We start from the raw sequence: 12082 nt of genomic DNA, 5'->3' as shown, positions 1-12082 counted from the left end.
GTCTGGCACCCCAGGCTCCCCAGCCCTGGGCAGTGCCTGCCTCCTATGGTGGCTCTAACCCACAGTTCAGCACCAAGGAGGTGTTCATTGAATGACTTAACGTCGGACCCTCACACCAGCCTCCCCCGCCCTCCTGGGTCCAGCTCTCCATCCTGAAGACCCGGACTTGGACCCTCAGAGCCCCCAGCAGTGTGGCCTGAGAGCCCTGGCCCCCAGGACTCACCAGGCATGGAGAAGGGGGACAGGAAAGCGGCCTCCACGGGCTCTGGCTCCTGGGGAGGCGGTGGGGGCTGCGGCGGGGGCTCCTGGTCCCGCTGTGGCTCTTCCAGGTTTTCCACGGGCACATTCCCGTTCTCGATGCTCTCGTGTCTCCCGTTCTGAAGCGGCTTGCTGCTCACGCCATTGGCTGAGTTGATCAGCCTCTGCCTCTGTGTGGACAGTAGGCAAGACAGACACCCAGGCATGTGACAAAGCTGCACCCTGCTGCTTGGTTCCTCACAGGCAGGTGGCCCTTAAGGGTTTCTAGAACAACACCCCCAGCTTCGGGTTTGCCTGAGACATGGCTCCAGGACCTTAGAATCCAGCCAAGTTTGCTCATTTCCACTCGGACCAGTATCAGCGAAGGTACTGGTCAGAGCCCAGGGTTTCCTCTTAGTGCCAATCTGACAAACTAGCCCATGACACTGGATAAAAGCACATTCTGACTTTCCCAGTGGATGGTCATAAACCACCAGAAGACATTCACAGGAGAGGCTTTGCATAGTTAAAAAATCTTATTTCAGGTATATCATGCAAAAATTGCATTTACATTGTGTACGATGGTCCAGTGATGGTTCATATTAAGACGTAGAACATTTCCAGCCTCTCAGACAACTCGCTAAGGGTCCCCTCTCTCCAGAAGTAATTAAGGTAACCCCATTCTGACTTTTATACACATCAATTAAGTTTTTCCTGAACTTGAATTTCCTATAAATGGATTCAGAGAGGACATATTATTTTATATTTGGCTTCTCTCACTCAACCTAATATCTGTGAGGTTCATCCACCTTGTTGCATGAATCAGTAGTTCGTTATTTTCCAGGGGTTTATAGTACTCCACTGTGTGAATAACCCACAGTATGTCCTTTGCCACTTGATGGGCATTTGGGTTATTTCCTCTTTTTGGTTATCAGGAAGAATGCCATGACCATGCCTTTTTGTGGACATATGAACTCATTTCTCTGGGGTATTTATCTAGAAGTGGGATTGTGAGATCGTAAGGTAGGTGCAAGTTGAACCATTTCACACTTGTATCAGACCCTGTCCATGCTTGATATTGTCAATTTTTCCCATTTTAGTTATTCTGGTGGATGTGTGGTGGAATCTAATTGTGGTTTTAATTTGCATTTCCCTTTTAATTTGAGCATCTTACAGGGTTAGTAGCCATCTGAAAGGCTTCTGCTGTCCAGATCTTTCGCTATGTGTAATGGGTGTCCTCTGAACCAATCAAACCTCTTCCCTCCCCTATTTCCTTATAGCTGTTGACCAAGTTTGCCTTCTTTCCACCCAAGCAGAAGCCAAGTCAGAGTGGGTTTCTACTAAACTGGAGAAGGGCAGAAACCACATACCAAGAAATTAACAGGTTTCCATGTTTCTGAAAATGTTTGCCTTTGCACAGCTCATCTTTATCTGGCTCTCATTAAAAATATTTATGCTTTTGGATTAAAGCCCTGTGGGTAATAATCATCACACATGGACACAAAGCTCCTTTGTAGTTACATCAGCAGGAAACCAAGAGTCAGTACACAGGCCCCCAAGGCAATACTCCATAACTGTGTGCCTAACACTTATCCTTGTGATTACTGGAAGCAAAAAGATAGGCAAAAAAGTCATTATTACTTAAAATGGAAACATGTTATTTTTCCAAAAGAAAGAGGAATTGACCATTAACTGGCTTCATATTGGTTTTAGGCAGGGACTCCTACATCATGAAGTCTAGAATTGGGTGGAAAATCTAAAACTTTTTTTCCTACAAACATGTCCACAACATTTAGCCACCTAAAAGAGAAAAGTGATCTACATCTGAGATGCACGCCCAGGCATAATATTTTACTACCCAAGAAGGAGTAAATGAAAGGTCTTCCTTACAGTCAAAATAAAACAAAACAAACAAAAAACCCTGCAAATAGCTGTGTTGCAGGGAAGAACCAATTCTGACTCCATGATGGGTCTGTTTGACTTTAACCTTTGAAAAATTACATTTTTCACCTGGAGCCCACCAGGTTCCTCAGTCCACGGGATTCTGTAGGCAAGAATACTGGAGAGGGTTGCCATGCCTCCCACCCAAGGGGATCTTCCAAGCAGAGTTTCTTTTGTCTCCAGTATTAGCAGGTGGGTTCTATACCACTAATGTCACCTTTTGTTATTATAATCAAACATAATAACCTGCTTCAGGGAACCGTGGGCCAGGAAGATCCCGCCTGGAGAAGGGACTGGCCACCAGCTCCAGTATTCTTGCCTGGAGAATTCCATGGGCAGAGGAGTTTGGCAGGCTACAATCCATGGGGTTGCAAAGAGTTGGACATGACTGAATGACTAATACTTTTCAGGGAACCCTGACCCTCTTCCTGAAGACATTAACACATTCCCTCCCTAAAGGCCTGCCTTGGGGGAGCCTGCCCCGCTGATTAACACATCACCCCTCTTCTCCCAGGTTGGCCATTCCAGAAGATTTCTGCAAGATAAAGGTCTTTATTTACTCAACTACCCACCTCCCCACCTCTGTCCTATTGAGACATTAGTCTGCCATCTTCTCAATCAGTCGCTTTCCAAATAATGTCTTAGTCATTGCTTCAGCACCTAATCTCTCAGTTAATTGGCCTGTCCTGTGGCGACAGACTAAGTTTGGACTCAGCAACAGCTGTGCAAGGACAGAATTGTAAGGAGGTGGGGCATGACTCAGTAGGAGTATGAATGGTAGCAATGGGAAGGGGGTCATGACTCTAGCTTTATAGGAATCAAGAGAGAATTATCCTTGGAAAAAGAAAATCTGCAGCTATCTTGAGGTTGCATTAAAAAAAGACATAAGTTATAACACTGGTAGCTCAGCTGGTAAAGAACCCGCCTGCAATGCAGGAGACCCTGGTTCGAGTCCTGGGTTGCGAAGATCCACTGGAGAAGGGATAGGCTACCCACTCCAGTATTCTTTGGCTTCCCTGGTGTCTCAGCTGGTAAGGAATCTGCCTGCAACGTGGGAGCCCTGGGTTCAATCCCTGGGTTGGGAAGATCCCTTGGAGAAGGGAGCAGCTACCCACTCCGGTATTCTGGCCTGGAGAATTCCATGAACTATATAGTCCATGGGGTTGCAAAGAGTTGGACATGACTGAGCGACTTTCACTTTCACTTCACTTTCTTGTTATAACAAAGGAGGTGATGGATCCACATGCTGAGAGGGACAAACCAGAAGGCTTCTATAGTTTTTCAGTTTTCTTCTAGAGTTGCTCTAAACATAGAGAATAGGTGTGCATTCTTTTTTTTTTTTAGCCCTGAGCAACATAAAAAAAAAAAATTTGTACTTCAGACCAGTCTTTCTCCAATTAGTCTTTCTCTAGTACTTGACAAAATACCTAGCGGAACGTGGCAGACATGGTATTCGATTGCTATCTGCCTTAAACTCCTTCCCGATAGGATCATTTGCTGCCTGTGGGTGCTGTCTGGGCTTCCTTGCTTCAACAGGTGCTGTGATAAACACCAGCCTGGCAGAGGACACTTCGGGCCCAACGCCAGGAAGTGTCCTGACAAGCCAGGGCTTCCTGCAGTGCTGGAATCCATCCAAGGCCTTGGGCTCGCGTGGTCTCATGGGCCTTGAAGGAAACTTACCTCATTAATTATGATCCTGCTGGCCATCCGCAGACGAGTCCTGGGCCCAAATTTATTGGTGATCATGACGCGTAAGCCTGCCTCTGGGAAGGTGAACTTGGGTGGGCTGGAGCTCATGACCTCGTCCACCATCACCACTGGGTTTTTGTTGTACTGTGGCTCCTCCTTCACTATATTGAGCACAAAGCCATGATTAGGGCTGAGAACCCCCAGGGCAAAACCCCAGGGCTTGGGTGACTGACATCCCCCCAAGGTGCAGACTTCTTGAGCTGTGGTCTCAGCAGCTGGTAGCCACATGGGAGCCTGGCTGCAGATCCTCCCATTAGTAGAGCAAACTACCTGGGTCTGAACCACCCACAAGTATTGAACAGATCCCCGGGTCCCCCTTTTACAGGATCACTCGCACATCTTCAGGGCTAGTCCCTCTGCTGACTGATGACCCTCTCTTCTGGGGCCCAGTCTTGGCTAAATGCAAGGGTCTTTCAGCTCCTCACCTAAGCCTCGTGGGGCAGCCCACCTACAAAGTGCGCTGGATCCCTGCCACCTCTCACCAATGACTCTGAGGGGGACCTTGCTTCTCCACCATTTACAGAGGCTCACACAAAACTTAACAAACGGACAAGGGTCCCCTAAAGGGAAAATGCTGGGAGGTAACAGAGAGCACTGGTTCTAAGCTTCCTGTGAAGCTACCTGCTCTGTTTTAGAGGAACAATCTCCACCTTGCACACAGTATGCTTCCAAATTTGTTCTCCATGAGGCGGTAGGCAGCGAGGTCAAAGATATGGCTCACAGGCCCTGACGAGGCAACTGAGACCGAGGAGAGGAGCCTGCTTGTGAGGGGTGCACAATGAGCTGCTGGCCAAGACCGGTGTCTCCAGTGACACCAGCACCCTCCAGCAGGGAGGCCACTCTCTCTGACCCTTTGCTTCCACTCATGAGGCTGAAGACCAAATCTCCTTGGTCCCTGGACCTTCCCCGCCACCTTCAGGAACATGCTCTGGGCTGGAGTCCCTGGGGGGCTTGACAGTTAACTCCAGAGCCCAGGAGGGTCCAGAAATAGAAACACTCCTGAACACAGCACACAGAAGCAGGGGAGACTTTCCCCTCCGAGGGGCTGCCAAAGCAGGTATGCCCGTCCCTCTCCACTGGTCACCAGCTCCAGAGGAGTGTCCTTCCTGGATATCAGGGTAACTAGGAGCAGTCAGAGCAAACCTGCATGAGAGTTAATAGCACAAACACAAACAAATGCACACTAGACACACACCCCCTCACCCAACAGGCAGCAAGGCTCAGCAGACAGGAGGCATGTGGTTAGAACCAAAGCCGGGAGGACCATGCATTTGTGGGAGGCAAATATTAACCGCCAATGAGGTGTGCATTAGAGTCGTGGGTTCTGTTTCTTAAATGCATGTGTTATTGCTTGGGTCAAAGCAGCTTACTTACAATTTAGAAGAGAAGTGTTAAGGAGACAAAGGCCAACAGAGATTGCAGAGATGATTAGCGTGCGGTGGACGCCAGGAGTCTGGGGCAGCATTCTTGATGGTGGCCAAGATGCCGGGGGTTATGTGAAGGAGGGTGTTAGTAGGGGGACTTCAGTGCTCGGGACCTCTGGCCTTGGGGACGGCCCCTCTCCTGGCTGAACTCCACAGCTCGGTTCTACCCTGAGGAGCAGGAACCTTCATGCCCGAGGCCCCGCCCTGCGGCAGGAAAACTGGAATCTCTCTGTCAACTACAAACTGGTGCCTGTGCATCTTTTTTAGTTGACACCCCCGTCCTCTGGAGCCCCCACCTCCGAGGGAGGAGAAACCAGGAATATATCCACACACTCCATAGGCAAAGCCAGCCCTGTCACAGGCATCGCCTTGGGGAACAATTGGGCTTAGGAGGAGGGAAAGACCATGATACTTGGCTTCTTGGGCATCTCATCCTGGCACCACCCACTGCCTGCTTAGAAGGTAACCCAGCCAATGTCACCATGTTGCCCCAGAAGTTCAATCTAAGGCCAGGTATCACCCGCTCCCTCCCCGTTCCAAGACAGAGTTGTATCCAGGGCCAGGGAAGCTTGGAAACATCCTACAGTGAGCCCAGCTGGTGGTCAAAATGGTCCTGGCTATCAGGGTCATGTGCAAGGTCCCCTGACAGCTAGAAAGGAGAGGCCAGACCCCCCAGCCATGACAGGAAATGGGGTGCCTGCCTACCTCCATCCTGGACACTTTTCTTGGTGTATTGTGCTCTGCTTCCTTGAGCAGAATTGAAGTGTGGTATAAAAAATGTGTAAAACTTTTGGGGACAAAAAAAAACTGCATGCAGAACAAAACTGGAGGGTGCTATTCCCCCTAAAAGAGAACACCAGCTTGTGCTGATCTGGTGAGCTGAACTGCATGATCTTTAAAAGCATTCAAGTACATAATGGCATTTTATAGGAGTGCGGGGTAAAAAGACAACGTCTCCTTTCCTGTCAAGACATTGGGTTAAAAAAAAGTTTGATTTTACATCTATGGGAAATACCCAAACTGCAAAATAGCAAAATCAGGGTTTTGTGTGTGTGTGTCTTCCTGAAAGCATCTCTAAGCCAGCAATCTTTGACAACCCTGAATGGGGTGGTTTATGTGACCTGCCTGGAGGACCAGGGCAGATGAGCTCTGAGTTTGAAAGATTCTGTGGCAACACTGTCAGAAAAGGTAAAATCACGAAGCCCTGTTCTCCTCAGGCCACTCCCAGCCCCCAGTGGGGTGTAATCTCCTGCCCCAGTCAGTCTGCTTCTAGGGGACAGTGCCCTTCAGTGAGTCACAAACACTTGCCCCGCTTGCCCCCCCACCCCCCACCCTGTGTGCATGTTGAGCAAGGATTGGGTCGGCCAAAAAGTTCGTGTGGAATTTTCCTTAACATGGGATGGAGGGTCTGAACGAACTTTTTGGCCAATCCAATCTGTTCTGTCCTGTCTCAGGTAACCCCCAGGAGGAAGGCGCCTGCTGTGGGTGCTAAGTGAGGGGTGGATCTCCCCACGTGGAAGGAGGAAGGCTGCTGGGGAGAGGCGCCCACCGAAGGAGACCCAGGAAGGAGGCCTGAAGAGCACGGGCCTGAAAGGAGCAGCCACCATCCGGGCCTGCGTCTCCGGGCTCCAACCTCTCCGATTCCAGGCCTATGTCCCCCAACCCTGCCCCAGCCCGTTTCCTCCTTGGCTTTTATCTAAGTGCGTTCACCCTGATAAGAGCTGGAGGGAGACCTATGTCCCCTCCTTTCCTTGGCCTTAGGGGACAGTCTTGTGTCTAATATTCCAATTTTCCAGAAATTGTCCTGGACTCCGAGGTCTGGGGGAAAGCAATAAACTTGTGGGAAATCCTACTGACATGGATACAAAAGTGAGGGCTATCAGAGAGCACCTGGAAAGGCCCCACGTGGCCTCAGGGCAGCCTGGATTTGCCTGGAAGAGGAAGTGCTCACGTCCCTGACACGTGGCACTGGGGACCAGCCTCCTCCATCAGCCACACGGGCAGCAGGTAGCTCCTGGGGCTGGCACCTGAGGATGCGGGCATCTCCCACTGGCCCGAATGACTCAGCGCATGGAATCGCTCCTCTCACCACGAAGGTCCGGAGGACCCCAGGAACCCTGATCTCAATGTACAGAGATGGCCAGGAAGAGCCTCTGTTTTAAGAAAATGTGAGGGGTGGGGACCCGCCTTGGAGCCACCGTGTCTGTGGAGCTAAAAATCCCAGACAGCGTCCACACTGTTCCCTCCCCCGCCCGACAAGGCTGTTCTGGAAACGGCTCTCCTCTGGGGCAGCCTGCTCACATCTAAGATACATGCACACGGCACAGGCCCGTGCTCTGCTGGCCTCCTTCCTGGGGCCCCCGGGGTGGGCCTGTGACTCTGGCTGCACCCATACCCTCTTCCCAGCTGCCTTCCTCCTTCCACGTGGAGAGATCCACGTGGAAGGATCTCTCACTCAGCACCCACGACAGCTGCCCTCCTCCTGGGGGTTACCTGAGACAGGACAGAACATATTGGGTGGGCCAAAAAGTTTGTTCGGGTTCACCATACCATCTCACGGAAAAATCCAAACGAATTTTTTGGCCAACCCAGCACTTGCTCAGAGTGCACATGTGAGGAATCTCCTACCCTGATCCACCCCAGGGTGAGGGCTGGTGAAGTGCCTAGGAGTATAGATTTTGGCCCCTATGGGTCCCAGACATGGGCAAACAGTCCCCTCTGAGCCTATAGGAATTAGGAATTAAAGTGACCTAAAAGAGACAGTGACTTGCCCAAGGCCGTGAGGAATAAAAGAGAAATACCCGCCCAGGAGGCTGGTCCATGGTGCTTTTTCCTGGTTAAAGGAGACCTTTACCAACACTGTGGGTGGAACTTGTTGGCAATGCCAGTTAAAGCTGTTTTTTCCCCCAGATCCTGACTCTAAGAACCTATTCAGACCTTAGCCTAAGTCTTGGGTGGGAGAGGGCCTCAATGCTGTTGGCTCCCTGGCAGAACTGCCCCGCTGGATGGAGTTACCAGGTAACCAGTTACCCGATAACTGGCTGGGTTAAGAACTGAGAATATGGAATTCCCTGGTGGTCCAGTGGTTAAGACTCTGAGCTTCCACTGCAGGGGACATGAGTTCGATTTCTAGTTAGCAAACTAAGATCCTGCATGCAGCAAGGTTCAGCCAAAAAATAAAAAGAATTGAGGACAAGGTTCCCAAGGCAGGAGCTGGTCAGGCCCAGACATTTGGGGGTACTTGACAGACCCGGGCTGGCTTCAGAGGCCCAGAACCCCCAGACAAGGGTCCAGAGAGAAGCTGAGGAGACCAGACCGCAGCCCCCAGGAGAAGGGGCTTCCAGTGGGGCTCTTGGGAGCAGGTCTGGAATTCCTCACCAGCTCCATGGCATTCTTCCCAGCCTTGCTGTTCCTCTGGGCAATGAGTCAGTGGTCTCTCTAGAACAGAGCTCTCCAGATCTGGGCCTGGCATCTGAGAAACCACCTGCTCTGCCTTCCCAAGTCCTCAGCTTCCTGCCATTGGCCTTTGACCCGGGTCAGATATATGGTTCACTGTGTTTCAGGAAAGCCAGGCAGGCCTTGAGTCTTCCTCAGGAGGCCTGGGGTGACCCCTGGGGACATGACTGTGGACGCTGGGCTCATTCTTGTCCCATCTGAGCCATAGCTCCTACATCACTTCCCTCCTCATGTAGGGTCCTGTGACCAAGGGAGACAGTGACAGCTTATGGTGTGTGTGTTTGTGTGGTTTTAATGGCATGTTCGCCCACTCCTGTCTGCTCAGCCTTACCTTGCCCCAGCAATGGCAGGGAAGGGTCATCAGAGCTACTATCACAGTAATCATTACCATCCTCCAGCTCACTGTTGACCGTGTTGCCATTTGCAACAGTCTTTTGTTTGATTGTGAAAAAGGCCTGCATCTTCACATTGTACCTGCAAGTGAGTTAAGGCGGGAGGTCAGAGCTGCGGGAGAGACTGGGCAGGGGAGTGGGCAGGGGCCTCCTCCCCACCCCCCTCCCCTGCGCACCTGCAGTGAGCTTGGCCTTGGGTGAGGGGGTGGGGAGCTAAGGGTTTTTTTTTTTTAATTTTTATTCAATTATATTAATAGTTGCTTTACAATGTTGTGTGAGCTTCTACCGTATAGCAAGTGAATCAGCTCCATACACAGAGATATCCCCTCTTTTTTTGCGACTTCCTTTCAATTAAACTTATCCCAGAGCAATGAGTACGGTTCCCTGTGCTATACAGTAGGTTTCCCATTATCTGTTTTATACATAGTGTCAATAGTGTATTTATGTTAGTCCTAATCTTTTCAGCTGAGCTGACAGAGTTTCCTGACAGGAACCCTGGAACAATGGGGCCTGCCCCTTTTGAGTGGGCTTCCTGGGGTCATAAGAGGCCTTTTAGCTCAAGAAAATGACTGACGCCTACTTATGCGCACCATAAGCCTGTCCTCACGAAAGCAGCTCAGCCCAGCCTCGGGAGAGGCTCGAAGCTGGCGCTCCCAGGCCTGGCCTTGCTCCCGTGGGTGCCCGGAGGCCCTGTCCCCACACCGCCCCGCAAGCACCACTGTCCCCACAGAGAGGAGACTCCATCCTAGACCGCAGGCTGGCGGCCTCACCCAAAGGCACTCAGAGAGGAGACCTTTAAAGACAATTCTCCTGCAGTTTTGACAGCTTACCATCCATTTTTAGAAAACACGATACGTATTTTATGTTAACGTGGGGATTCATAGTCTCATAAACCTCAGTGGTGTTTTCTTTTTTAATTATCTGCGGAGGTGTGAGGAGAAAATTAAAAATCTGAATGTGGCTTAGCTCACGGGTAGCTTTTTTTTTTCGATTGTGGAAAAATACATCTGACATAAAATTTTCTATTTTAACTATTTTCCATTTTCAGGCTCACGGTTCGGTGGCCATAATTACATCTCTAAGGTGGTGCAACCAGTCGCCACTATCGAGTCCTCAAATTATTAGTATCTCAAACAGAACTCGGGTCTCATTCGTCAAGGGATCATTAATGACGCCCTCCCCCAGGCACTCGGTAATCAAGCTCTCATCTGCTGCCTGCCTCTAGGAATCTGAGTCTCCTCAGCACCTCACAGAAGTGGAATGGCCCAGTGTTTGTCCTTTTGTGATCTGACTCCTTTCACTCAGTATAATGCCCTCAAGGTTCACCCACATCATGGCATGAGTCACACTTTCCTTTTCATGACTGACTGCTACTCATCATGGGTAGTTACGAGATGATTCTGACCCGGGGAAGCTTCCAGAGGGCCTCAAGGGTGCACACCCCCACCCAGTGTCTGCACCTTTAGAACCGCCTGCGGTACCCGCTGCAGCTATGCAAGGTGACAGCCTCCAGAGGTGGCATTTTATGAGTCTGGAGAGATTGGAGCTGCCTGGCTCTTTCGAAAGAGTGGCATTAAATTATCAGGCGATTTATAGAGACAGCAAACAAGAGCAGTCACCCTGGGGCCAAGGGTGTGGAATTCGGTGAGAGAGAGGTCCTTGATTGTTATTGGTTCGGGGAGCGGCCTCAGTCTCCGGCCACCAGCTGCCCGCCCTGGCCCAAATGTGGACAGTACCCCAAAACAGAGTCTGAATATCTCTTTCCCACCTTGGCTGCCCCAGCAGGGTGTCCCCTGGAGAAAGGGGTGGCCAAAAATGACTGAAAGGGCTAACAGAGGTTTTCTTCTGACTCTGACGAAAGGCTGCAGCAGGTATGGAGCCAGGGGTGAGACAGCACAGGAGAGGAGAAAGGGCACTTACTTCATGATCAGGATGTAAAACACGTACAAGATGATGAGCACCAGGCCTTCCCACCTCAGAGAGAGAAAGGAGACTGGTTAGAACCAGGGAAGCCCGCGGCTGGGAGTGCCCGGCACGGCAGGTGGAGCAGGGCGGGGTGTCCCGTCACCTTCCCTGACCCAGGACCCAGCCCGGTGGACGAGCCGCCCAGCCCCCATCTGTCCGGCAATCTGGCACTCGCGCGGTAACAGAGAAGGCTGGGGTGGGGTCTTCTCAACTACAGGGGCTCAGCGAGACTCAGGAGGAGCTCCTCTAGCTACCTAGAAAAGGGAGGAACCACCTCATCCCAGGCCTTCCCTGGGAGCTCAGCCAGTAAAGAATACACCTGCAATGCAGGAGACGCTGGTTCGATTCCTGGGTCAGGAAGATCCTCTGGGAAAGGGATAGGCTACCCACTCCAGTATTCTTGGGCTTCCCTGGTGGCCCAGGTGGTAAAGAATCCACCTGCAATGTGGGAGACATGGATTCGATCCCTGGGTTGGAAGATCCCCTGGAGAAGGCAGTGGCAACCCACTCCAGTATTCTTGCCTGGAGAATCCGTATGGACAGAGGAGCCTGGAGGCTACAGTCCATGGGATCGCAAAGAATTGGAAACGATTGAGTGACTAAGCAGAGCACCTCTTCCCAGGGAAGGGAGGGGAGTGGCCAGGGGTCATGCAGACTTGACCCTAAAGGGACCTATGGTCAAGCGAGATTCCGGCCAGCTACCAGAGGAGCTGGGGTCGGGTGGCAAGGAACTCTAAGAACTGCCTGAAGAGACAGGCCGGGCACAGTAGCCTCTTGGGTAGAACACGGGTTGGGAGCCGGTGGGGTGGGGGTCTTCCTGGGGTGCACTCTCCCTGTTGTCCTGCAGAAGCAGCATCCAACCCCACATGTGGTAGGGATTTCTGTAGCTCCGAACAGAAGCCTCTGGGCAGTCCCATG

General features: G+C 51.2%; 1 protein-coding gene across 1 annotated transcript in view; it reads right to left on the bottom strand.

Moving 5' to 3' along the window:
- Positions 1-12082, bottom strand: part of SLC24A4 (solute carrier family 24 member 4) — a 181112-nt gene that overhangs the window by 37195 nt on the left and 131835 nt on the right. The window contains exons 9-12 of the mRNA XM_061159687.1: positions 11120-11173; positions 9196-9281; positions 3859-4028; positions 224-428 (exon numbers count right to left, since the gene is read on the bottom strand). Coding sequence (XP_061015670.1) covers positions 224-428; positions 3859-4028; positions 9196-9281; positions 11120-11173 — 515 coding nt within the window. The remainder of the gene's footprint in view (positions 1-223; positions 429-3858; positions 4029-9195; positions 9282-11119; positions 11174-12082) is intronic.

The sequence above is a fragment of the Dama dama genome, chromosome 13, assembly GCF_033118175.1.
Source record: "Dama dama isolate Ldn47 chromosome 13, ASM3311817v1, whole genome shotgun sequence".
Classification (NCBI taxonomy): domain Eukaryota; kingdom Metazoa; phylum Chordata; class Mammalia; order Artiodactyla; family Cervidae; genus Dama; species Dama dama.
Note: the sequence above shows the minus strand (reverse complement) of the source record. Positions and strands in the feature narration are given on the sequence as shown.